Source organism: Vidua macroura, chromosome Z (genome assembly GCF_024509145.1).
Source record: "Vidua macroura isolate BioBank_ID:100142 chromosome Z, ASM2450914v1, whole genome shotgun sequence".
Classification (NCBI taxonomy): domain Eukaryota; kingdom Metazoa; phylum Chordata; class Aves; order Passeriformes; family Viduidae; genus Vidua; species Vidua macroura.
The window spans coordinates 626,791-650,789 of NC_071611.1; the positions used below are offsets into that span (position 1 = coordinate 626,791).

The 23,999-nt window shown below is 54.8% G+C and overlaps 1 protein-coding gene across 1 annotated transcript in view; it reads left to right on the forward strand.

Annotated features, from left to right (window-relative positions):
• Nucleotides 1-23,999, forward strand: part of TCF4 (transcription factor 4) — an 85,242-nt gene that overhangs the window by 27,888 nt on the left and 33,355 nt on the right. The window contains exons 4-5 of the mRNA XM_054002952.1: nt 7,732-7,793; nt 9,636-9,732. Of these exons, the coding sequence (XP_053858927.1) occupies nt 7,732-7,793; nt 9,636-9,732 (159 nt within the window). The remainder of the gene's footprint in view (nt 1-7,731; nt 7,794-9,635; nt 9,733-23,999) is intronic.

Genomic DNA, 23,999 nt, shown 5'->3' on the forward strand with positions numbered 1-23,999 from the left:
CTTTCCTGGAAAATCCTGCCTTTCCTGGGTTCTCCTCCAAGGAAAATCCTGCCTTTCCTGGGTTCTCCTCCAAGGAAAATCCTGCCTTTCCTGGGTTCTCCTCCAAGGAAAATCCTGCATTTCTGGCTTTTCCTCCAAGGAAAATCCTGCCTTTCCTGGCTTTCACTCCAAGGAAAATCCCATTCCACCCCTGCCAAGGACAGGGACACCTTCCACTAGCCCAGGTTGCTCCAAGCCCTGTCCAACACTTCCAGGGATGGAGAGTCCACAGCTTTAGCTGCCCCTGTGAATAAAAACTGGTCTTAGATGTCTGGCCTAAATTAAAATTGCTTTATTTGGGGATAGAAGTGACTCAAGACTGGAATAAAATAGCAATTGGGATAGAAAAAACCCCTTCCAGCTGCTTCCAAGCTGTTTGTCCCTTTTCATTAGAGCCATCTCTCTTTGTTTACTCACTTCTAAACACGGATAATTAAATCAATCGGGCCTCTCCACGGCTCCAGCTCCATCCTGGATTTGTGGGAATCCCCTCCAAGGGTGGGATAGGGAGGGACAGCACCGGGGAATGGCTTCCACTGCCCCAGGGCAGGGCTGGGTGGGACACTGGGCAGAGGGCGGGCAGGCCCTGGCACAGGTGCCCAGAGCAGCCCCTGGATGCAGTGCTTGGGGCAGTGGAAGGCGTGGAGTGATGCAGTCCCAAAAATGCCTTCCAGTGGAAACTGCTGCAGGATTTCAGCACTGAGTTTCTGCAGGGAAATGGGGCGATGGGAGCGGTGCGGTGTCCACATTGCTGGCCATCCCCACGCTTTTCCCTCTCCTGTCCCAGCTGGCCAGGGAGCAGTGGAGATGGGGGACGGAGTCCTCGAGCAGCCCGAAAGCGCAGGCAGGAGGGAGCAAAGCCCTCGCTCCTTGCCGTGGCAAAGCTTTGCTGCCATATGTTTGGAGTGGAGCTGCTGTCCCAAATGCCAAGACGTGTTGAAGGATAGCTGGGTGTTGGGGATGATTGTCCCATATTTGCAGCTCTCCACGTTGCATTGTTGTTGAAAGTCTGCTGTGGGCTGTAAATATGTTCTGGAGCTGGGTAAAAATATCCCCATTACCATATTCCGAAGGACAACAATTGCCACGCTCGGATGCCTTGGGAAGCAGCGCGGGCTGTAAACAGGATGTGCCGGGCCCCAGGGCAGTGCCGGACAAACGCCCGCATCCTCGGCACCCCTGAGCCGAGCTGAGCCGGGCCGAGCCGAGCTGAGCCGAGCTGAGCCGAGCTGAGCCGGGCCGAGCCGAGCTGAGCCGAGCTGAGCCGAGCTGAGCTGAACTGAGCTGAGCTGAGCTGAGCTGAGCCGAGCTGAGCCGGGCCGAGCCGAGCTGAGCCGAGCTGAGCCGAGCTGAGCCGAGCTGAGCTGAACTGAGCTGAGCTGAGCTGAGCTGAGCCGAGCTGAGCCGGGCCGAGCCGAGCTGAGCCGAGCTGAGCCGAGCTGAGCCGAGCTGAGCTGAACTGAGCTGAGCTGAGCTGAGCTGAGCCGAGCTGAGCCGAGCTGAGCTGAACTGAGCTGAGCTGAGCTGAGCTGAGCCGAGCTGAGCCGAGCTGAGCTGAGCTGAGCTGAACTGAGCTGAGCTGAGCTGAGCTGAGCCGGGCCGAGCCGAGCTGAGCCGAGCTGAGCCGAGCTGAACTGAGCCGAGCTGAGCTGAGCTGAGCTGAGCTGAGCCGAGCTGAGCTGAGCTGAGCTGAACTGAGCCGAGCTGAACTGAGCTGAGCTGAGCTGAGCCGAGCCGAGCTGAGCTGAGCTGAGCTGAGCTGAGCCGAGCTGAGCTGAGCTGAGGTGAGCTGAGCCGAGCTGAGCTGAGCCGGGCCGAGCCGAGCTGAGCTGAGCTGAGCTGAGCTGAACTGAGCTGAGCTGAGCTGAGCTGAGCCGAGCTGAGCTGAGCTGAGGTGAGCTGAGCCGAGCTGAGCTGAGCCGGGCCGAGCCGAGCTGAGCTGAGCTGAGCTGAGCTGAACTGAGCTGAGCTGAGCTGAGCTGAGCCGAGCTGAGCTGAGCTGAGGTGAGCTGAGCCGAGCTGAGCTGAGCCGGGCCGAGCCGAGCTGAGCTGAGCTGAGCTGAGCCGAGCTGAGCTGAGCTGAGCTGAGCTGAACTGAACTGAGCTGAGCTGAGCTGAGCTGAGCCGAGCCGAGCTGAGCTGAGCTGAGCTGAACTGAACTGAGCTGAGCTGAGCTGAGCTGAGCTGAGCCGAGCTGAGCTGAGCCGTGCTGAGCTGAGCTGAGCTGAGCTGAGCCGAGCTGAGCTGAGCTGAACTGAGCTGAACTGAGCTGAGCTGAACTGAGCTGAGCTGAGCTGAGCTGAGCTGAGCTGAGCCGAGCTGAGCTGAGCTGAGCTGAACTGAGCTGAGCTGAGCCGAGCTGAGCTGAACTGAGCTGAACTGAGCTGAGCTGAGCTGAACTGAGCTGAGCTGAACTGAGCTGAGCTGAGCTGAGCTGAGCCGAGCCGAGCTGAGCTGAGCTGAGCTGAGCTGAGCTGAACTGAGCCGAGCTGAGCTGAGCCAAGCCAAGCTGAGCCGAGCCAAGCTGAGCCAAGCCGAGCTGAGCCAAGCCGAGCTGAGCTGAGCCGAGCCGAGCTGCCCGCACAGCTCTGCTCAGGGCCGGGGCTGCTGCGAGGGCGGGAAGGCTGGGACTTTCCCCAGGCTGTGCAGGAAAGCCCCCCTGACTCAGAGCTGGTCCCCGCGGGCTGCAGAGGAGCTGCCTCCAGACAGGGTGGGTGGAGAGTCTCCACCTCTCTTTCCACCTGCTGGGCCTGGGTGCCGAGGTGAGTGGCAGGGATGAATATTCCAGCAGGGTCCTACACACATTGCAGGGAGATGTGGCTGAATGTATCCTTCCGTGGTGCAGGGACATCATTTATTCCTTTCAGAAGACACTTGTAAGGATAATTTAGTTGCTAATGACCCGTCGGCTGAGGAAGTACAGAATGTGCTCCAAACACCTTGCAGAAAGCCGGGGCCTCTTTCCCAGCTGCACTTCCAGAGGTGCTCTCTGATGAGCAGATGACCTGAGGCGTGGTCTAAAGGCAGTAAAGCGCCCAAGCCTGTCCTGTGTCCAGCCAGGGCGGAGAGCCACGGAAGCATTTCCATCTTGCCCATCCAGGTGGTTTCTTAGGAACTCCAGTTTTAATGAGTCTCCTCAGCAAGGAGCTGTTGCCTTCTGGGAACAGGCTGGAGCTCTGGAAGTTTCTGCGGAGCATATGGGCAGGTTGAAAGGGAGCAGATGCTGCTGGAGCAAAGGGCAGAGCTCAGAGGTAGGAGATGAAGAAGCCTTCAAGGGCCCCTCGCTCCCTGAGTTTTCAAACGCCGGCGCTGCGGAAGCCATCCCTGGCAGAGGCTTCAAGGGCTGCAGTCGTGGCTCAGCTGTTCTCGGGAGAGGGGAACTTTTCCAAAGTGCCAGAGAGTTCCTCAGGCTTCCGTTCCAGGCAGTGCAGGGGAGCTGCGGTGCCTGAAGGAGCCTGGGAAAAGGCCCAGGGGTGTGGGCCCAGGGAAGGGCAAGGAGCAGCTGTGCAGGTGCAGAGGCTGCAGGAGCTTCTGCAGGTACATTGGGATGTAACCTTGGCACAGGCTGTGGACGTCCTTCCACCCCTGGCAGTGTCCAAGGCCAGGCTGGGCAGGGCTTGGAGTAACCTGCTCCGGTCAAGGTGTGCAATGGGATCACCCCTGTGATCCCTGCCAACCCAAACCCTTGTGGGACTGGTGATTCCGCTCGGTGTTCACCATTGCCTGTAAGAAGAGGAGAGGAATGAAATCCTAACGAGCTCCTGGGGCTGGGAGCTTCCCTGGGTGATTCCTTTAGGCTGCTGGAGGCTGGGTGCCCTGGGAGCAGGGCTCTGGCCAGCCCTGCCCGTGCCCAGCTCCGTGAGTGCCCAGGAGAGGAATCTTCGTGTCCCTGCTGGCGGCTGGGTGCCCATGGAGCAGGGCTCTGGCCAGCCCTGCCCGTGCCCAGCTCCGTGAGTGCCCAGGAGAGGAATCTTCGTGTCCCTGCTGGAGGCTGGGTGCCCCGGGAGCAGGGCTCTGGCCAGCCCTGCCCGTGCCCAGCTCTGTGGGTGCCCAGGAGAGGAACCTCATGTCCCTGCTGGCGGCTGGGTGCCCATGGAGCAGGGCTCTGGCCAGCCCTGCCCATGCCCAGCTCCGTGGGTGCCCAGGAGAGGAATCCTCGTGTCCCTGCTGGAGGCTGGGAGCCCCGGGAGCAGGGCTCTGGCCAGCCCTGCCCGTGCCCAGCTCTGTGAGTGCCCAGGACAGGAACCTCGTGTCCCTGCTGGCGGCTGGGAGCGCTTTGCGTGTCCCACGGTGATGAATTAATCCGTGCGAGCGGGATGAATTCATTTGGCATTCACGGGCACGTCAGGCTTTTTTTTATCCTCGTTTCAGCCTTTCTGTTACAAAGCACAATTAGTTGGGAGACACTTGGAGCGTTGCACGTGGCAGTGGGATGTCACCCGCTCCTGTGGCTGGGTGTTCCCATTCCACTCCTCTGTTCCCGCTCTGGGCAGGCCTGGGAGTGCCCAGCAGAGCCCAATCCCCACCTGCTTCCCCCCACCCCAGTCAGGGAGCAAGGGAATAAATGGGAGAGAGGGAGGTGACATTATTCCGAGTTGGAATTCTGCGGTGAAAGGATTTTCTGTTTTGTTTGTAGCATCACCCCAGTGTTTTATCTCCCAGAACATCCTGATGTTCCTGTACAGCTCCTGTTTTCACAGGCTCCCCAAAGAGCAGAAATTTGGGGATTTATTTACTCTGCAGCTCAGTGCACATTTCTCCCAGCAAGGGAACAAGGCAAAGGCTAAAATAAGAACGACCCCTTTGACTCTTGGGGTCAGGAGCCCTCTCAGGTACCCAGTGCTACCCAGCAGCAATCACAGCAAGCTTTGGGCTGCAAGGGTCTGAAGGAGCAGGGACACCCCCACTACTGCAGGTTGCTCCAAGCCCATCCCGCGTGGGGCCTCGGCTCTGCCAGGAGCAGCCACAGCCACGGCAGGGAGCGAGAAGGACCTTGGGAAAAGCGGGCTGGAATTCCGGGATGCAGCAGCCCTGGGAGAGCTGGGCCCGTAGCACACAAAGTCCTGGAAATAGCCGTGTGTGCTCCCGGGACAATGTGGGGAATGATGAGCTCAGCCCCAGCAGCACAATGGAATTCTTTGTTGGGAACACGGCATCGGGAACAGTTCAGGTTTGTTTACACTGCTGCCGTTTCAGAGCGGTGTCTCCAACTCTCCACGGGTATTTGTGGAAGCTTTGGAAATTCAGGCAGAAAATGAAATGCCTGCTTAATTGTAGAAGTGAATTTTCCAAGTATTTGAGGCCTTCATCCCGTCCTTCTTCCACATCACCTCCCTGCCTGTTGTTTTGGGCTTTTCTTCTCATGTCCTGATGATATTTAGAGCAAAACCTTCAAAAAAAGATTGGATCAATGGATGTGCATTTTAAATTTTCCAGTCCTTTAGCTTATCAAATATCCAGGTTTCTTCTTCCCTTGATCTTCCTCTTTAATCCTTCTTCTGTATTTTGTTGAGCTTGGTTTTTTCATGTAGTTTTTCAACCTAATACTCGGATAAATCCAAGTTCTTTTGAAGAGCAAAACAGCAGGAAAGGTCTCAATCCACCAACCAGGCGTGTTGAAATTAATTGGGATTAGCAGGCCCAGTTTAAGGTGTTTTGGGAAGCAGCAATCCCAAAGTGCCTGTTTATCCTGCTGCAATAGGATAATGATCGGCAGTCTGGGTTTTGACACAATTCCTGCAATGGTGACTCAGGGATCGTCTGGCTCCAGGTTGCCCCGAGTCACTGGAGGTGTTCCGGGCTGGATGGGGCTGGAGGCAGCCTGGGGCACTGCGAGTGTGCAGTGAGATGATCCTGAAGTCCCTCCTAACCCATGGCTGGTGAGCCTTTAAGTCCCACCTTCTTTATCGCAGATTTCCCGAAGAGAAGTCCCAAATGTGCCCATGACAAGGTCTCTCCCAACCTTGACCTTGTGAAGCTCTCCATATCCCAGCTGAAAAGTGAGGATGATCCGTGTTGTCTCCTCCTTTCCCTCTGGAGCAGGAGCTGCACGCTGGGCTGCGATGCAGGGACTGGAGAGTCGGGCCGGGTTCCTTCAGGGCTGGATCCCGGGGCTTGTCTCGGGCAGCGCTAAAGCCGGAGCCGCCTTCCTGCCGATCCCCCAAGATTGCTTTAATGAGAACTAAAGGGCCTTTTTCCAATTACCAGGCAATAACTGGATTAAGTTCCTGGGTTATGTCAACCTGCGTGGATTTGATTAGGGAGAAAGAAATGGATTTATCCGTCAGGGTTACTTCATTAGGGCTCCTCACTGATGCTTCGCAGAGGGTCGGGAGCGCTCGGCACTTTTCGGGTGAAATCCTAGGAAAACTGGGAGGAAAACTGCTGGAGATGCAGCCTGAGCCTTTCCAAAGGAGGCCAGGGACCCGTGGGGCGCTGGGAGGGAATCCCTCCCTCTGAGGGGGGTGGCACTGGCGCAGCTCCCCGGGGAAGCTGCCCCATCCCTGGGTGTGTTCCCGCTCGGAGCACCGCGCTCTGGCGGAAGGTGCCCGTGGCTAACCCCTGAAATCCCTTCCAGCCCACGGCCCCCGATGTGTTTCCTTCCAGGATCGCTCCGGGTGGACACTAGGGGCTGAAGCCTTCTGCTCCCTGCTGGGTTTTGGGAGCACTGCCCATCAGAGCCCATGGGATCAGATCCCGTGCTTTTGAGCAGGAGACGGATCGGGGCTCCCCAGAGTTAATTGCCTGTTACATAACACAACTGATTTTAAAAAATCTGCCTAATTAACCTAATGGAATGGTTGATCGGATCTGTCAGGTAAATGATCCACAGTTTCTTTCCCTTTTTTTTTTTTTCCTGGAGCTTAATTAAATATTTACCTCCGAGTGTCTCGTGCTATTAACGTGTTCATCTATTATGGAGAGAATAGAAATCCTAATTGGGGGAAAGAATTAAACTCCGTGAATGTGTCAGGTTTGGAATCTTGGAAACGCCCCGGATTCAGTCTCAGCACCCGCTTGTGACCTTCTGAGATTCCCACTGATCCTAGAACCTGGACGTGTTTAACCTAAACAGAGAATGGATTTAAGCAGGGAAGTGTTCCAGGTCAGGTGGGACACTGATCCTAGAACCTGGACGTGTTTAACCTAAACAGAGAATGGATTTAAGCAGGGAAGTGTTCCAGGTCAGGTGGGACACGGCTTGGAGCAACCTGGGACCAGTGGAAGGTGATCCTTAAAATCCCTTCCATCCCAAAGCCTCCGGTGAGCACTGGAGGAGAACTCCTGGGAGTGGCCCAGCCCACCTGCGCTCTCGGGTAAAAAGCACATGGTGGATTTAGGGTGCATTTCAGCCTGCCGCAGTGGTTGTCGCTGCCTGCTCCCTGCTGGGCACCTGGCAAGGACGGCAGCTGCTGCACCCACGGCTCTCTGGAGGCAGGCAGGCAGCAATTCAGCAAGTCAGGAATTGTGCTGCTCCGAGCTCAGCGCCGCTCAGGGTCCGGCTCCTTCCCGCCGTGAATTTCAATGAGTCCCTTTGAGCCGCGGGTCAGGAGCCACTTCCTGGCCTCGGCTCCTCGTGCCTGCTTCTTAATTAAAGGCACCGGGAGATTAATTTGAAGCGTTAATTTCCCAGTGCCCTCACAAAAGGCGGGAATGATTTCCACGAAGCCTAAAGAACTTTTTTGTCCCCAGATGTAGAAGACAGAACTAGCTCAGGGTCCTGGGGGAATGCAGGACATCCGAGTCCATCCCGGGTAAGTAGAATCTAATCTTTATCCCCCAGCCACGCTTCCTGCAGATGGAAATGCGCAATCCTCGGGCTGAGGCGGCCTCGGAGCGTGCGGAAAAGCCGGCCTGGGAACTCGGATTCTCATTAAAATGGCTCCTTTGAATGTTTTCATTTTCAAACCTGAGCCTGCCAGTGGTTTGGCTCCGTGAGAAGCTGAGCGAGGGGGGTGGAATGAGGTGATCCACGAGGCCCCTTCCAACCCACAGCGTTCCATGATTTCTGTGAATATGAATTAACCAATTACTGATGGGGTCTGTCAGCCCCCCACCCAAAGCACAGGTGGAGCAGAGGCTGCTTCCCAGCGCTTCACTCTCTGCCGCTGGATTTGCAGGGATTTTTGGGGCTTGGAGGTGAGGGCCAGCACCCATCCCTGTGCTGGGGCTTGCATTCCCTGCCCACCCCATGCCATTCCGTGACCGAGCTGGAGAGGGGACACCGAGATCGTCACCGCAGCAGCCACCCTGCCCTGCCACCTCCTCAATCCCTTCTCCTGGTCCGCGGCTGGAACTTGGGGAATTTTGGCACGTGCCCTGAGGGCTGCAGCCTCCAGGCCAGCCCACCTCTGCTCCAGGCTGCAATGGGGCAGGGCCACGTCCCACGCTCCCGCACAGGAGCAGAATTCCCTGTGGGAACGCGGCTCCGGAGCCGCTCTCCGGCTTGGTGTTCGCTGGGATTTCGGAGACAGCTGGGCCCAGTCAGTTCAATTGTGCCTGTGGACAGTCATCCACATTTTTTTGACACCTCGGGATGGGGATGCCTTGGTGGGAAGAGCAGCTTTTCCAGCAGCACAGCAAGGCAGCCTGGAGCAGCTCCACGGAAGCAGCCCCGTTCCCAAGTGGAGCATCCCAGCTCTGCCCTCCCTCCAGGCTGGGCATGGCTCGTGCAGCAGCACCACTGATTAGTCCCTGGTTTTTGTTCCCTACAAACACACGGAGCAAGAAGTGCCTTCCTCGTGCCCTTATTTAAATTTGTTTCAATTGCTTCTTAATTGTTTCCCAATTAACTTGAAGGATGGGGACTGTGGCAGCTCCGGGCCCTGGAACAGCGAGGAAGAGCAGGAGCTTCATCCCCTCCTCACCCTCAGTCCATGTCCTTTCCCTCGGGGCAGCCCAAGGGGAGCCCTCATTTCCCCACGCCCGCCTGCGAGGAAGGAATCCCAGCACCTTTTCTTCTTGCGTCCTGCTTTGCATCCCTGACGTCATTCCCGCTTCCATCTGTCAGTTTGATTTTCCTGCCCTTTTTTTTCCCCTTGACACTTGTATTGCTTCCGAGGGAAAAATGTTTTGAAAAGGAAATTGGGAATTGGCACACACCGATTATTTCTGCCTCCAAACCCCTGAATGAAGTGGGGAGATAGAAAGAAAAGGAGCACGAGCCTGGGAAGGATTCGGGAATTTGAATCGAGGCTGGGCATTAAGTCGCGGAATTATTCCGCAAACAGCCTGACCTCGCTTTTCCCTGCTGGAATGGAATTTCCACAGCGGGAGACCTGGTTCCTCCAGAGCCTTTCTGCCATGCTTTAAGCGGGAGGACTCTTCGGAGAGGCTTTTGTGCTGGTTTGCCCCACACAGAATTTCGGGAGCGTCATCCCAGGCCTCCAGTCAGGATTCTCTTTCTAATGAGCCGGGCGTTGGGAACGGCACTAAAAACTCTGGAATGTGTCATTCCAGCCAGTCAGCAGGGAAAAAACCAAGGGAATGATGTTTCCTAGGGCAGCCTTCAAACTGAGTAGGGAATTCTGGACTTTCGGTTGGGACGAGGCTGTTCCAAGGTGTAAAATTGTGTTTTTTCCCCAATTTCTTGCCAGAACTATGGAGATGGGACTCACTATGACCACGTGGCGAGCAGAGACCTCGGCTCACATGACAATCTCTCTCCTCCCTTTGTCAATTCCAGAATACAAAGTAAGAACATGGAATTTCCTCCCTGATTGGGGTGGGGGAAGTGGGATCAATGGACCAGAAATAAAATCCGGGGGCCTTCAAGCCCTCATCCTCATTTTTTGGGCTTGGCATGAGGGTGGGAACAGGGATTTGTTTCAATTCTCCATTTTGTATGGTGTGAAAAATGTGCTGTGATGACATTCAGTATTTTACATCCATTTTACCTATATTTTACCTATGTCTTGTATCTATAACTGCGTTTTCATGCTGGATTTGTGATGCAAAATTCAGTTGGGCTCTTTCCTTGGACACACTTGGAATGGGATTTTTAAAGCAGGAAAAGCTTTTTGAAATCCTAATAAATAAATTCCAAAGGGAGCAGAGAAATAGAAGGTGGGGGACACTGGGAACGTTGTTTGGAGTGGGAGGGAGGTGTCCCAGGGACTCAGGGCTGGGTGACACGGTGGGGGTCGGCCAGCGGCCGCATCGATGCTCCTGGAGATCTTTTCCAACTGGAACGATCCCGGGATTCTGTGCTAGAGGTTTATGAGGGAGCCGTTGCTCTGTTCTGTAATTAAGGCTGATTAATGAGTTTGATTAAAGTAAATAAATGATGTCAAAATATTGGTCATGCTCGGGCTGGGCCAGGATCCCGCCCGTGCTCCATCCACGAGCGGAGCAAACGCCTCCCTTTAAAGCCTTGAGCCCGCTCCAAGCACAACACGGAGCTGTGGCTGCCATGGCTCGTTCCACAGCTCTAAGGCACATCCCTCATCCCTGGGTGTTGGGAAATGGCTGGGAGCCGTAGGACACTGTTGGAGCAAGCCTCTCTCCCTCCTCCGCCTGCCACTGCGCTCCAGGAAAAGCTCTTTTCCCTAGCTTTGCTTTGCTTTGGAGGCACCTGGGCAAGGTAGTAAGAAACCAGGATTCCAAAGTTCCTGAGAAGGAATTTGGGAAGTCCCTGATGTTTCTCCAAGGTCCGGCTCCAGGGCTTTTCCCAGCTGTGGCTCCCTGTGGAAGTGGGATGGGTGCAGCAGCACCCAGGGCCTGGGCTGGGAGATGACACGTGGTGCCATGTGGCAATGGCAATGGCAATGGGCATGGCAGTGACAATGGCAGTGGGAATGACAGTGGGAATGGCAATGGGAATGGCAATGGGAATGACAGTGGGAATGGCAGTGGGAATGGCAATGGCAATGGCAGTGACAATGGCAATGGCAATGGCAGTGGGAATGGCAGTGACAATGGCAATGGCAATGGCAGTGACAATGGCAATGGCAATGACAATGGCAATGGCAGTGAGAATGGCAATGGGAGTGGCAATGGCAATGGCAATGACAATGGCAATGGCAATGGCAGTGAGAATGGCAATGGGAGCGGCAATGGCAGTGGGAATGGCAATGGCAATGGCAACGGTAGTGACAATGGCAATGGGAATTGCAGTGGGAATGACAATGGCAATGGGCATGGCAGTGACAATGGCAATGGCAATAATAGTGGGAATGGCAATGGCAGTGGGAATGGGAATGGCAATGGCAGTGACAATGACAATGGCAATGGCAATGGCAATGGCAATGGCAGTGGCAATGGGAATGGCAATGGGAATTGCAGTGGGAATGACAATGGCAATGGGCATGGCAGTGACAATGGCAATGGCAATAACAGTGGGAATGGCAATGGCAGTGGGAATGGGAATGGCAATGGCAGTGACAATGGAATGTTAATGTCAATGGCAATGGAATGGCAATGGGAATGGCAGTGGGAATGTCAATGGCAATGGAATGGCAATGGGAATGGCAATGGCAATGGCAGTGACAATGGCAGTGACAATGGCAATGGCAGTGGCAGTGATAGTGGCAATGACGACGTAATGGATTCATGGGATTATTAAGGCTGGAAAAGAGAACGCTGAGTCCAGCCAAGGCCACCACTATTCCTGTCCCCAGGCCCAGCATGTGGTGCTTGTCCCTGCCACTCCCGTTCCCAGGTGTCCTCTCGGGGAACGATTTTATCCCGCTCAATCCCCTTCCAACAAGGAGAAACTTGCTTTATAACCCCGTGGAACTTGGTGGAGCCTCTTCCTGCCAGGAGGAGCTCCAGGAGCTTTGGATAAGCGTGTGGGATCGCCCCGTGCAGGACCAGGGGTTGCACTGGATGATCCAGCCCTGTGGATCCCTTCCAAGGCAGCAGATTCCACGGATCTGTGATGCCATGCAGGCTCTGGGTGCCACTGCTGGATGTGCTGACCTCTGGAGCTGCTCTGGGAATATCCTGTCGTGCCAGTTCTTCAGCACTGCATCCCTCCCTCGCTTTGCCGAGCAGGAATATTTCAGCTTGTGCTTCCCCGTGCTCCAAAGACCCCGAGTTTCACCCGGTGTTCCCTGGCTGCTGGGTGCCCGTGCCCGTTTTTAATGGGATTTTCCCCGTCTCGGGCGGAACATCGCCACGGCCGATGCTTTTCATCCCGGCTGCTTTGATTCCGTTCCTGTCATTATGAGGAGAACTGGAATTTTTTGCAGATTAGTGAAGTTTACCCAACACAGCATTAAAAGGCCTCGCTTTCAATTGCTAAACTGTAAACATTTGGGATGAAATTTTCCATGCTGTGCATCTGACTCAGCCCGCTCCATATTTTTTTAACCTTCTGCAGGAATGATTTCAACATTTCCTCAAATGGGATTACATTTCAGCCTGGCAGATTTGGGATTTTCTCCCTCAGTGTCTGGCACGGCGGGAACATTAATTCCTTTTCACACCACCTCTGTTATGGCAGCTGCGAAAGGGACACGGGGAGGCGGGAGGGGAACGGCCAAAACTGTCCAGGAACTTCAGGGATGGGGCTTGGAGCAACCTTGTGCTGCCTTCCGAGTCACGGAGCCAGGGAATGCTTTGGGATGGGGGGATTTTAAGGATCATCCCATTCCTGCCACGGGCAGGGACACCTTCCTCTATCCCAGGCTGCTCCAAGCCCCGTCCAGGCTGGCTTTGGACACTTGCAGGGACTCTCCATCCTTGGAGATATCCCAAACCCAAACCCCACATGGTTTCCTGGCAAGCAGAGCCTTGAAAGGTGCTCGCAAACAGCCATCAAGGCAGAGATGTAAAAATTCCCATTCCCAATCAAGAGTTAATGGATTTGTAAGTGCTGCCAGTCAGGATTCCGAGCTCAGCATTCAACTGCAGTCCTGGAGAAAAGAAATGACAAGGACATCTCCATTTCTTTGGGAAGCAGCAGCAGATGTATAAATAGAAACTGTCGACTGTGGCAATTCATGTGCAGGAGCGGAGCCTTGAAATATGAGTTTGTCCTACAGACTTTGCAGGGAAGTTTACATTCCTTGCCATTTGTACTTAAACAGCCCCGAGCATTTTGAAGGAGTTATTTTGTGTGACAACCTGGAGTCGTCATCTCTGGAGGCAGAGGAGCACCTCCTGTCCTTAATCCCACACTCCTGATCATCATTCTGGGCTCCTGTCCTTAATCCCAGACTCCTGGCCATAATTCTGGGCTCCTGTCCATAATTCTGGGCTCCTGTCCTGTAATCCCAGACTCCTGTCCATAATTCTGGGCTCCTGTCCTTAATCCCAGACTCCTGTTCATCATTCTGGGCTCCTGCCTGTAATCCCACACTCCTGGCCATCATTCTGGGCTCTTGTCCTTAATTTTGGGCTCCTGGCCATCATTCTGGGCTCCTGCCTGTAATCCCACACTCCTGGCCATCATTCTGGGCTCTTGTCCTTAATTTTGGGCTCCTGGCCATCATTCTGGGCTCCTGTCCTTAATTTTGGGCTCCTGGCCATCATTCTGGGCTCCTGTCCTTAATTTTGGGCTCCTGTCCATCATTCTGGGCTCCTGTCCTTAATCCCAGACTCCTGCCCACCATCCCAGACTCCTGTCCTTAATCCCAGACTCCTGCCCACCATCCCAGACTCCTGCCCACCATCCCAGACTCCTGCCTGCAGTCCCTTCTCAGCAATCCAGGCTCCCATTTCCAGGCTCCCATTTGTGCCTCCTGCACAGAGAAGCAGCTTTGCCAGTGAAACGCAGCGCTTGAAAACTCCTGCCCCTTCCATGGACTCTTGGAGCTTGGCATTCCAAGAAGCTTTTGTTGCTGCTCTCCAGCTGAGCTGAGGCTGGGGGCAGAGGGAGTTTTGAGCTCCCAGCTGTTTGGGTGTTTAGAGAAACCTGGAAGTGACTCGCTGAAAATACTCCCGGAGAGGGGAGATCTCAATTTGTAGATATATTGGAATTGGGAAGGGGGAGGTGGAATGAGGAATTGGAATAAGATGAATTTTCAAACCCCTTCCAACAGAAAGCCATTCCATGATTCAAAATAATTCTTAAAAAAAAAAAACCCCAACCACACAAAGAAATGCAAATCAAATTGAAACCACTCCCAAAAAAAAAAAAAGGGTTTAAGAATGAATTGCTGCTTTTTGGGCCTTTCTGGCTGAAGTTGTCTGGCTGAAGTGGCTGCAGCCCCTTAATGACTGCATCACCCCAAGGTCCCGACGCTCTTCGGGGGGACGCGACCGGCTGCGGGCGGAGATTTGCATTACAGCTGGAAAATGGACATGTGGGAAAATCTGGGAAACAAAACAAATTTGGTGAATTAGTGGGTCATTTCCATAGGCAGTCACGCTCCGTTAAGCAGGGAAAAACAAAGGGTTTGTTATGCTCTTAGTTAAAGCCCAGAGTGTCCAACAAAGCCGAGTTTAATTAATAAGCATTCGCAGCCCGGCCCTGAAGTCTGAACTTCCCAGCGTGGAGAGATGGGGAATTAAAGGAGGAGTTAGATAAATAAAATCAACTTTTTGGGGGAGCTTTGGCTGGATTGTGCTGCAAAAAGAGCCGGGAGCTGCCGGTGCCAGGCCGGGCGGGGGCTGCGCCTCACGCTTTAGGCCTGCTTAAAACCCCCTGCATTCCCTCCAGGCTTTTCCCTCTCCATCCAGGACAAAAGGTGAGCCTTCCCTTCCCTAGGAAGAGGCAGAAAAGCCTTTGGCTTTCGGAGGCCAGGTTTGAGTTTCTCGGGCAGCGGTGGCGGCGCGGCGGCTCCGAGGAGCTGCGATCCTCCGGCTCCGAGGCCGAGGGCACGGGAATTCTCCCCAGCCTCGTGCCAACAGATCCCTGCGGCCATATGGTCGGAATTAAGGGCAGCACCAGTTCTCACACCAGACGAGGCAGCCGGGACCGGGGCCGGGCTTTGATCCCGGGACCACGTGAAATAAAAAAGCTCCGGAGCACGGAGTTAACAGGAACCAGCGGGACTTTAATTAGATTATATTCCTTTCTAACTGAAATCAGAGTATTCCCATTTATCCGGCAAACTTTTCCTGTGCAGCTGCGGGCTGAACATTCCCTAGTCCTGAAAAAGAGGGATATTCTGGCTGGTGATTAAATGTGGGGGGAAAGAAACGAGGCTGACAAAATATCCCGACTGCGCGCGTTTGTATTTCTCTCTCTGGATTTGTGGGAATTGCCCGGGAAAAACGGGCTGGATCGAAAACGAAAAGCAAGGGAGGAAATGGGGAATAAAAGATGTAAAATGCTGGGTTTGGGGAGGAAAGCAAAGGGAAAAGCAGCAGCGGGCCCGCGGTGAAGCTAAACAATCACGACGGATTTATCGCGACGCGGAAAGAGGAGGAGGCCAGGACAGGGAATTTTAGGACCTCTTAGAGCTGGAAAGGGGAATTTATTGACAGATGATGTAGACACTGCTAAAAAATAAATGGATTTTTCGCCTCAGTGTTCACAAAAGAGGACGGGGAACAGATGCCAGAATCGGCTCTAAATTTCCCAGGAGAGAGGCAAGAAATATTGAAGGAAATAGGGATTATTCCAGACTGGGTGATCACACGGTGGGTGAGAACATCAGTGGATGGATTAAAGCAGAGAGGAGCCATCCCAGAATTGTTAAATAAAGACAGAAAGGTCTATGTCATGTTTACAGGGAACAACATCCAAGCATCCACCTCAGTGCCCTCAGCTTCCACAGGGATAACCCCGTGGGCAGCTTTTGTTCCTGAAGGATTTCACGGGCTTGCTTGGTGACTCATTTCAAATCTGTTCTCCAGAAACAGGGAATTCAGTCTCGTGGGTGGGAGACTGGATCTGGGGGCTTTCAAAGGCCCCTGGAACTGAGCGTGGAGTGCTTTGTGCTCCCAGCCCCGAGGGGAGCCGGCATTTCGGGATGCGCTCCGCGGCCCCGCAAACGTTAGCGGTGCGCGGCGGCCCCAGCCGCCTCTCCCGCTCCTCCATGCCGCCCTTCCCGCCGGGACTGCGGCGTTGGCTCCCCCTCCTCGCCCGGCAGAGGCTCCTCGGGCTGCCTTTGATATCGTGCTGCATGTGGGATGGTTTGGATCGGCCGCGCAGAGCTGTCATCGCCCGCGGCCCTCGCGGTGCCGGGACCGGCTCATGTGGCGCGCACCTGGAGAGGCCCGGCAAGGAGCGGCCTTTGAAACGCCGCCTGCCCTCCCCGGGGCCACATTCTTCCTCCATCGTGTCATGGGATTTGCTGAGGAGACAGAATGAGGGGAACAAAAAAAGAGGGAATATCGAATCCAGCTTTGGTGGAGCTGGGCGAGAGATGCCCTTGACATGGGACTCGCCTTGGCCGTGGCTCTGTCCAGCCCTAAAAATGTGCTATTGCTAGAATTGAATTGTTGTAGAATTTGGGATGGAAGGGATCTTAAAGATCATCAGTTTCACTCCGCAGGATAACGCTTTCAAGATGGAATGGTGGAATCGTTGAGATTGGAAAAGGGCTTTAGGATCACAACCATCCACTGCGTGTTCGAGTGCAGAGTGAAAGAATTGCTGCGGCGGAGAGGGAGAGCAGAGGGAAAAGGGAAGATGGGCTGGGGGAAGCATTCCCCGAAAGCTGCTGGTTCAGGGAGAGGCCAGGAGAGCATGCCAGGTGGATTGTAGGATCCTAAAATGGCCTGGATTGGGAGGGATTTTAAGGATCATCGCATGCAATGAGCAGGGACACCTTCCCCTATGCCAGGCTGCTCCAGCACCGGCAGGGATGGGCACCCACAGCTGTGGCTGTGGCAGCACACAGCAGAGCAGCCAGACACGCGGCGAGGTGGGAATCAGCTCTCAGCATGTCCAAAGGACTCCTCCCGTGGCTAGGGAGGGAAAGAGGGCGACAGGAGGAACGGGAACCTGGACTCTGCTGGGGCTGCAAACCCCCAGGGAATCCTGGAAGCGCCTCCCGGGGGCTCTGCTCCTGCTGAAGGGAGAGGCCGGATCCGGGCGCTGATGGGAACCAGCACGTCCCAAGCCTGGAAGAGCTTTGCTTGCTCTTTTGGGCCTTTCCTGTTCCTCCCCTTCCCACCCCCCGGAGTTAACGAGGTGAGATCCGTGCGGAAAGGTTGAGTCAAAGTCAAAGCAAAGTCTTTTGGCACTTGGTGGGGACGAGGGAGGCCGCATCCGTAATCCTGCCGCGGTCCTTGTCACCTTATTATTAGAGCTGTGTAAATCTGGCAAGGATTTGTGTTTGCCAAATATACCCTGGCCTACATCGGGGCTTATATTTGGAATTCGGGCCAGTTTTCACGCCTGTGCAGTCGGGAATTTTTGCCAGTTCGGAGCATAACACCAGGAAAGAGGATAATGAAGGACAGAAGAGTCAGGAAAGGAGAAAACTCGGGATGGCAGGAGCCAGGCAGAAAAGACAAAGAAATATGGAGCACATTCCTCCTCTCCTGCTTCCTCCTTCCTGAGCGTATCCTTCAGCTTCCTTCCATGCTTTGGGTCCTTTTCAAAGGAAATCCCGGCGCTGTGTCCAGTGGGGATTTCCTAGAGGGAGGATTGGAAAGCTGTGACTTGTCAAGGTCAGCAGCAGAACCACGGCAGACCTGGCCTGCTGCTCCTCAGGGATGTTCCCGTGTGTCCCGTGGGTGTGTGGGATGGGTGGAGCTGGAAATGCAGCACCGGGCTCCCGGCTGCTCTGGTGATTCACTGCTCCCGTGGGATCACACAGAAATACGGACTTGGAGAACTCCTGAGAGACAAATCACGGAACCATGGCATGCTTTGGCTGGGAAAGGAGCTTAAGGATCGTCCCAGGCTGGCCCCTGTGCCAGGCTTGGACTCCCAGCCTGGCTCTTTGGATCTCTCCCACGTGCTTTTGTGCCTCTGGGCTTCTCCTTTTGGAGGCCCGTGGAGTTTTCCCAACTTGAGGAGCATCTGTGGCCTCCCCTGCCCTCCTCTGGCCGTGGCATTCTCTGGGCTTCTCCCTGCCCAGCTCCTCCAGCCCTCGGCTGCTCCTCGGCCGCTTTGGCAGGGAGATGGTTCCCATCCCTGGGAAGGTGAGCACAGCACCCAGCAGCCTTATTTATCCCATGTCCAACCTCGTACAAAGGACTTGAAATCCCGGTAATTGCCCGGGAAGGGGGAGGAGATGGATGTTTCAGTGCCTTTGATCCGGAGCTGGAATCGGCCGGGCTTGGGGAAATTTCCTTTGAAAGGACCCGGCGCTCACATCTGCTTTTTGTGCCGCCATTCCTTTGGAGGCAAAAAAAAAAAAAGGGGGGGAGTTTATCCACGCAAATGTGTGGAAAATCGATCCAGGGCAACACCTCCGGCCAGGTGAGGGGGACAAAACCAACTGCCAGCCTTTCCCGGGAAAGCCGGGTGGTTCATAACGAGCCTGCCTGGAGGAGCTGGAATTCTCATCTCAGCGCCTTTATGTCTTCCTTGAATCCTCTCAGAAATTCCATTTTTTCTTTATATTATTAATGCAGCAGCTGTTGCAGTTCAGGCAGCTTCCAAAGGACCGGCAAATTCGGGGGGGGGGGGTGGAAATAGGGACTTCTTTCAACCTGGGAAGCTTCAGTTCTGCTCTCTGCAGCGGCTGCACGGGGAGCAGGTACCCCCGGAATATTCTGGGATGTGGGGGCGTTCCCAAGGCTCCGTAGGGGATCTGCTCCCTCATCTCCGGATTCCTCAAGTCCCAAAAGCCTTTCTCCTGGCTCTTTTTCACGGCTCTCCCCTCTCCTGGAGGATGGCACCTGCAGGATGGCACCTGGAGGCTGTGCCTGGGATTCCTGCGGCTCTCCCCGGGGTTTTTAGGGGGCGGGAATGGGGAGGGGGGCAGGTGACACTCAGCCTGTGCCGGGTCCATTGCCATCCCCCGGGTGAGAACGGGCAGGTTAATCCATCATTCCTCCCCCGTGGAACGGAGCAAACTCCTCATCCCCGCTCCTGGGGCTCCCTCCTGACCTCCTGCCCTCTGCAGTGCTGGGGGGCCGGGGGAATATCCTGGGAGAGCCACAGAGGGACTGGGGACAGCACACGGGGAATGGCTCCCACTGCCAGGGGGGATATGGGCATGGAATTGCTGGCACAGGGGGCACAGAGCAGCTGGGGCTGCCCCTGGATCCCTGGCAGTGCCCAAGGCTGGGTCGGAATAACCTGCGCTATGGAAAGTGTTCCTGCCGTGGCAGGGCTTGGGGTGAGCTGAAATCCCTAAAATCCACCCCAAAGCACTGTGTGGGATTCCATGGGGCAGCCCTGGCACTGCCCAGGGACAGGCTGGCAGGAGCCTGGCACAGGGAAGGTGCCACTGCCCGGGAGGGGAAGGGAAGGGAAGGGCAGGGAAGGGAAGGGAAGGGAAGGGAAGGGAAGGGAAGGGAAGGGAAGGGAAGGGAAGGGAAGGGAAGGGAAGGGAAGGGAAGGGAAGGGAAGGGGTTTCTAGGATCACAGACAGGGAAGGGTTTGTGGGATCACGGACAGGGAAGGGACGTGCTCCCCAGGGCGGGAAGGGTTTGTGGGATCACGGACAGGGTGTGGGATCACGGACAGGGAAGTGTTTGTAGGATCACGGACAGGGTTTGTGGGACCACGGAGAGGGTGTGGGATCACGGACAGGGTTTGTAGGATCACAGGGTTTGTGGGATCACAGACAGGGTTTGTAGGATCACAGACAGGGTTTGTGGGATCACGGACAGGGTGTGGGATCACGGACAGGGTTTGTAGGACCACGGAGAGGGAAGGGAAGGGAGCTGCGTGCAGCGGGCTCCTGCGGGACGGGCTGGGCCGGCCCGGGCCGCGCTGGCAGCGGGGTCAGCGCTGCCGGCCCAGGGCTGTGTGTGACAGACTGTGAAATGGGGCGTTGCTGCGCGGCTGCGCCGCACCTGGGCCCTTCAGCTGTGATTGATTGGCTTGGTCATGTGGAATGGGCCCATCTGCTCCCGCTCCTCCTGTTTGTTCCAGCCGCAGCCCTTCCTTCCTTCCTTCTTCCTTCCTTCCTCCCTCGCTCGCTCCCTTCCAGCGGCCGCCGCGCTCGGAGCCGCCGCGCTCGGAGCCGCGGAGCCCGCGCGGAGCCCGCGGAGGGCGGCGGAGCCGCGGAGCCGCCCGCGTTCGGTGCCGCCGCCCGCGGAACCCGCGGAACCCGCGGAGAGCGACTCTTACTGCGGCGAGGAGTTTTCTTGTACCCGAGCCAATACTTAATTAAAACCGCTGACATCATGGTGTTATAATTAAGCGTGGCATTAATTAAGCTGGAATAACGATTTTTTTTTTTTTTTTTTTTTTTTTTTTTTTTTTTTTTTTATTAAGAGCTGCTCCGATTGTGGAAGCGGCAAAAAAAAAAAAAAAAAAAAATCCCAAATAATTGGAGATGAACCCAGGAGAAATGCATCCCCGCGCTCCCGCTCCCGGAGCGGGCTGGGAACGGGAGGAGCATCGGCCGCGGAAAGTTTAGGGGGATTGGGCGCCAGCCGTCGGGAAATTTGGGGGATTATTTCCCTTTTCCCTGTTTTTTTTTTTTCCTTTTCCCCCAAAACTGCTGATCGGCTCCTGGCATTCTGATGGCTAATTATGCATCGGAGAGCTTCGACAGCTGCATTCATCATCATAAAATGTAATAATTAATGACATTCCAACAAAGAAAAATATGCAAATGAGAACTCATTAGCATTTTCATATTCAGCTTTGATAATGCTTTTGCTGACAAGGTTGTAATTAATGAAAATTCATGTCGCAGTCAGGAGATTGGATCGGTTTCATTCCGCTCACAATTCCCAAATGCTTGCATTATGGAAAATCGGCGGCTCTGCCAACTTTTTCAGGGAAGAAAAAAAACACACACACACACTAAAAGCACCAGATGCAAATGAAGGGGAGGGAACCGTTAACTCCTTCCAGCCCTGGCCCCCTCCCAAAAAAAAAAAAAAACAACAAAAAAAAGCAGGCAAGAAAAACAAGCCTGATTTCCGTAGGGCCGCAGGAATTTGGGGAAAACTTTTCCTCCTGTTTCCATTCCCTTTGATCCCGAGCTGCGCTCTCTCCTGACTTCTGAATGCGAGGAGCCCCAGGAATGGGGAGGCATGGGGCTGATCCAGGGCAATTCCACAATTCCACAGTCTTTCCCTCTTTTCCCTGCCCAGCAGAAGCGTTCTTCCCAAAGAACCGGGGTGTTTAGTAGCTCGCTCTTCCAAAGGGAATTTCTGTTCTGGTGGGAAAGCGTTGCTGGGGTTTGTTTTTGGGATCATTTCCTTTGGGGTGGGCAGGGTGCCCAGGCAGATGGTGGAATGGCACCTGTAAGCAATCGGAAGAGATCCGTTCGTCCCGGCGCTTCTGGGAGCTTCGCGATTCCCTTCTCCGCACAACAACTGCCACTGGGGCTTTCCCCCCCCTAAATCCACGGCTTTGGGCTCAGCCTGAAAATCTGGGATGCAAAAAGTGTGGAAACAGCGTCAGCTGAAACGTCGGGAGAGTTTTCATCTAAACAACCCCAAACTGGGAGTGGGGAGGGGTAAAAAAGAAAAAGAACTTCCATTTGCAATATCCCAAGGAAGGTTTTCCATGAGGTTTTCCCATGGGAGAACCAGGGATGGCCACGAGGACAAAATCCTATTTCCATGTAGGAATTGTTTGGGAGATCTTTGGGATCGGCAGCGCCGCTCTGTTTCCATGTGGGAATTGTTTGGGAGATGTTTGGGATCGGTAGCTCTGCTCTGTTTCCATGTGGGAATTGTTTGGGAGATCTTTGGGATCGGCAGCGCCGCTCTGTTTCCATGTGGGAATTGTTTGGGAGATCTTTGGGATCGGTAGCTCTGCTCTGTTTCCATGTGGGAATTGTGTGGTGAAACCTACAGAATGGGGATTTGGGAATGGGGGGATGTTCCTGGTGGCTTTGGGAATGGGGGTTGGTGATGTCCCTGGTGGCTTTGGGAATTGGTGATGGGTGATGCTCCTGGTGGTTTTGGGAATGGGATGTTCCTGATGGTTTTGGGAATGGGATGTTCCTGGTGGCTTTGGGAATGGGGGTTGGTGACATTCCTGGTGGTTTTGGGAAATGGGATGTTCCTGATGGCTTTGGGAATGGGGATTGGTGACGTTCCTGATGGCTTTGGGAATGGGGATTGGTGACATTCCTGGTGGCTTTAGGAATGGGGGTTGGTGACGTTCCTGGTGGCTTTGGGAATGGGGATTGATGATGCTCCTGGTGGCTTTGGGAATGGGGATTGGTGACATCCTGGTGGCTTTGGGAATGGGGATTGGTGACATTCCTGGTGGCTTTAGGAATGGGGGTTGGTGACATTCCTGGTGGCTTTGGGAATGGGGATTGGTGACGTTCCTGGTGGCTTTGGGAATGGGGATTGATGATGCTCCTGGTGGCTTTGGGAATGGGGATTGGTGACATTCCTGGTGGCTTTGGGAATGGCGGTTTGTGTCATTCTTGGTGGCTTTGGGAATGGGGATTGATGATGCTCCTGGTGGCTTTGGGAATGGGGATTGATGATGCTCCTGGTGGCTTTGGGAATGGGGATTGGTGACATTCCTGGTGGCTTTGGGAATGGCGGTTTGTGACATTCCTGGTGGCTTTGGGAATGGGGATTGATGATGCTCCTGGTGGCTTTGGGAATAGGGATTGGTGACATCCTGGTGGCTTTGGGAATGGGCATTTGGAGCCGTTCCCATCTTTTCCATCGCCTTGCCTTTCTCTGGGATCTCTAAGAGTGGAGTCACGGCAGGTTTGGGTCGGAAGGTCTCCTAAGGACCATCCCGTTCCGATCCCATGCCACGCCAAGTCGCTCTGGGATCCCGTTACCCTCGTTATCTTGTTTTTGTGCTCGTTCACAGCAGGGGTAGCCCGGCTTTAGCGGATTCCTGGCCATGGAACCCCCGCTTTTGGGGCCAGCCATGCAGGAGCCGGCCGCCCACCTGGCGGAGCAGGACGAGGCCGCGGAAGGCGCGGCAGGGCCGCGGCTGGAAGCGCGGCGTGCAGTCAGAGCCCTTAATTGTGATGCATTTGCCGAGTTGCCGCCGCAGCGCCGGCCCTGCTCCGGTGCCATATGGTCTCCCATGGAACATTTAACTTGTCAGATATAATGGATCGGCCTGGAAGCAGATTTGTGCTCCGAGCGCTCGGCTCCGCGCTCGCGTCGCGCTCCGAGCCGCGGGCTGCGGCATGAGGGATCGCGGCGGAGACGGCGAGAGGAGGCGCGGGCGCTTCCCCCGCAGAGGGTGACCTATATGGCACGGAATTTTCCCGGGCATTATCCCTGGCACTGACCCCGGCAGGCTGCACGTCAGATCCGTTTAAATCGGCCCGCTCCCAACAGATTGTGCCAGGGAAGAACGGCTCGGCATTCGCGCTCCGGCCGAGGGATGGGGAGCGGGAACTCGGGGATACAGAGCTTCAAAATGGGGATCTTTGGGCAGTCAGCATCCTGGGAATTCAGGGAATTCAGAGCTTCAAAATGGGGATCTTTGGGCAGTCAGCATCCTGGGAATTCAGGGATACAGAGCTTCAAAATGGGGATCTTTGGGCAGTCAGCATCCTGGGAATTCAGAGCTTCAAAATGGGGATCTTTGGGCAGTCAGCATCCTGGGAATTCAGGGATACAGAGCTTCAAAATGGGGATCTTTGGGCAGTCAGCATCCTGGGAATTCAGGGAATTCAGAGCTTCAAAATGGGGATCTTTGGGCAGTCAGCATCCTGGGAATTCAGGGATACAGAGCTTCAAAATGGGGATCTTTGGGCAGTCAGCATCCTGGGAATTCAGGGATACAGAGCTTCAAAATGGGGATCTTTGGGCAGTCAGCATCCTGGGAATTCAGGGAATTCAGGGATTCAAAATGGGGATCTTTGGGCAGTCAGCATCCTGGGAATTCAGGGAATTCAGAGCTTCAAAATGGGGATCTTTGGGCAGTCAGCATCCTGGGAATTCAGGGATACAGAGCTTCAAAATGGGGATCTTTGGGCAGTCAGCATCCTGGGAATTCAGGGAATTCAGAGCTTCAAAATGGGGATCTTTGGGCAGTCAGCATC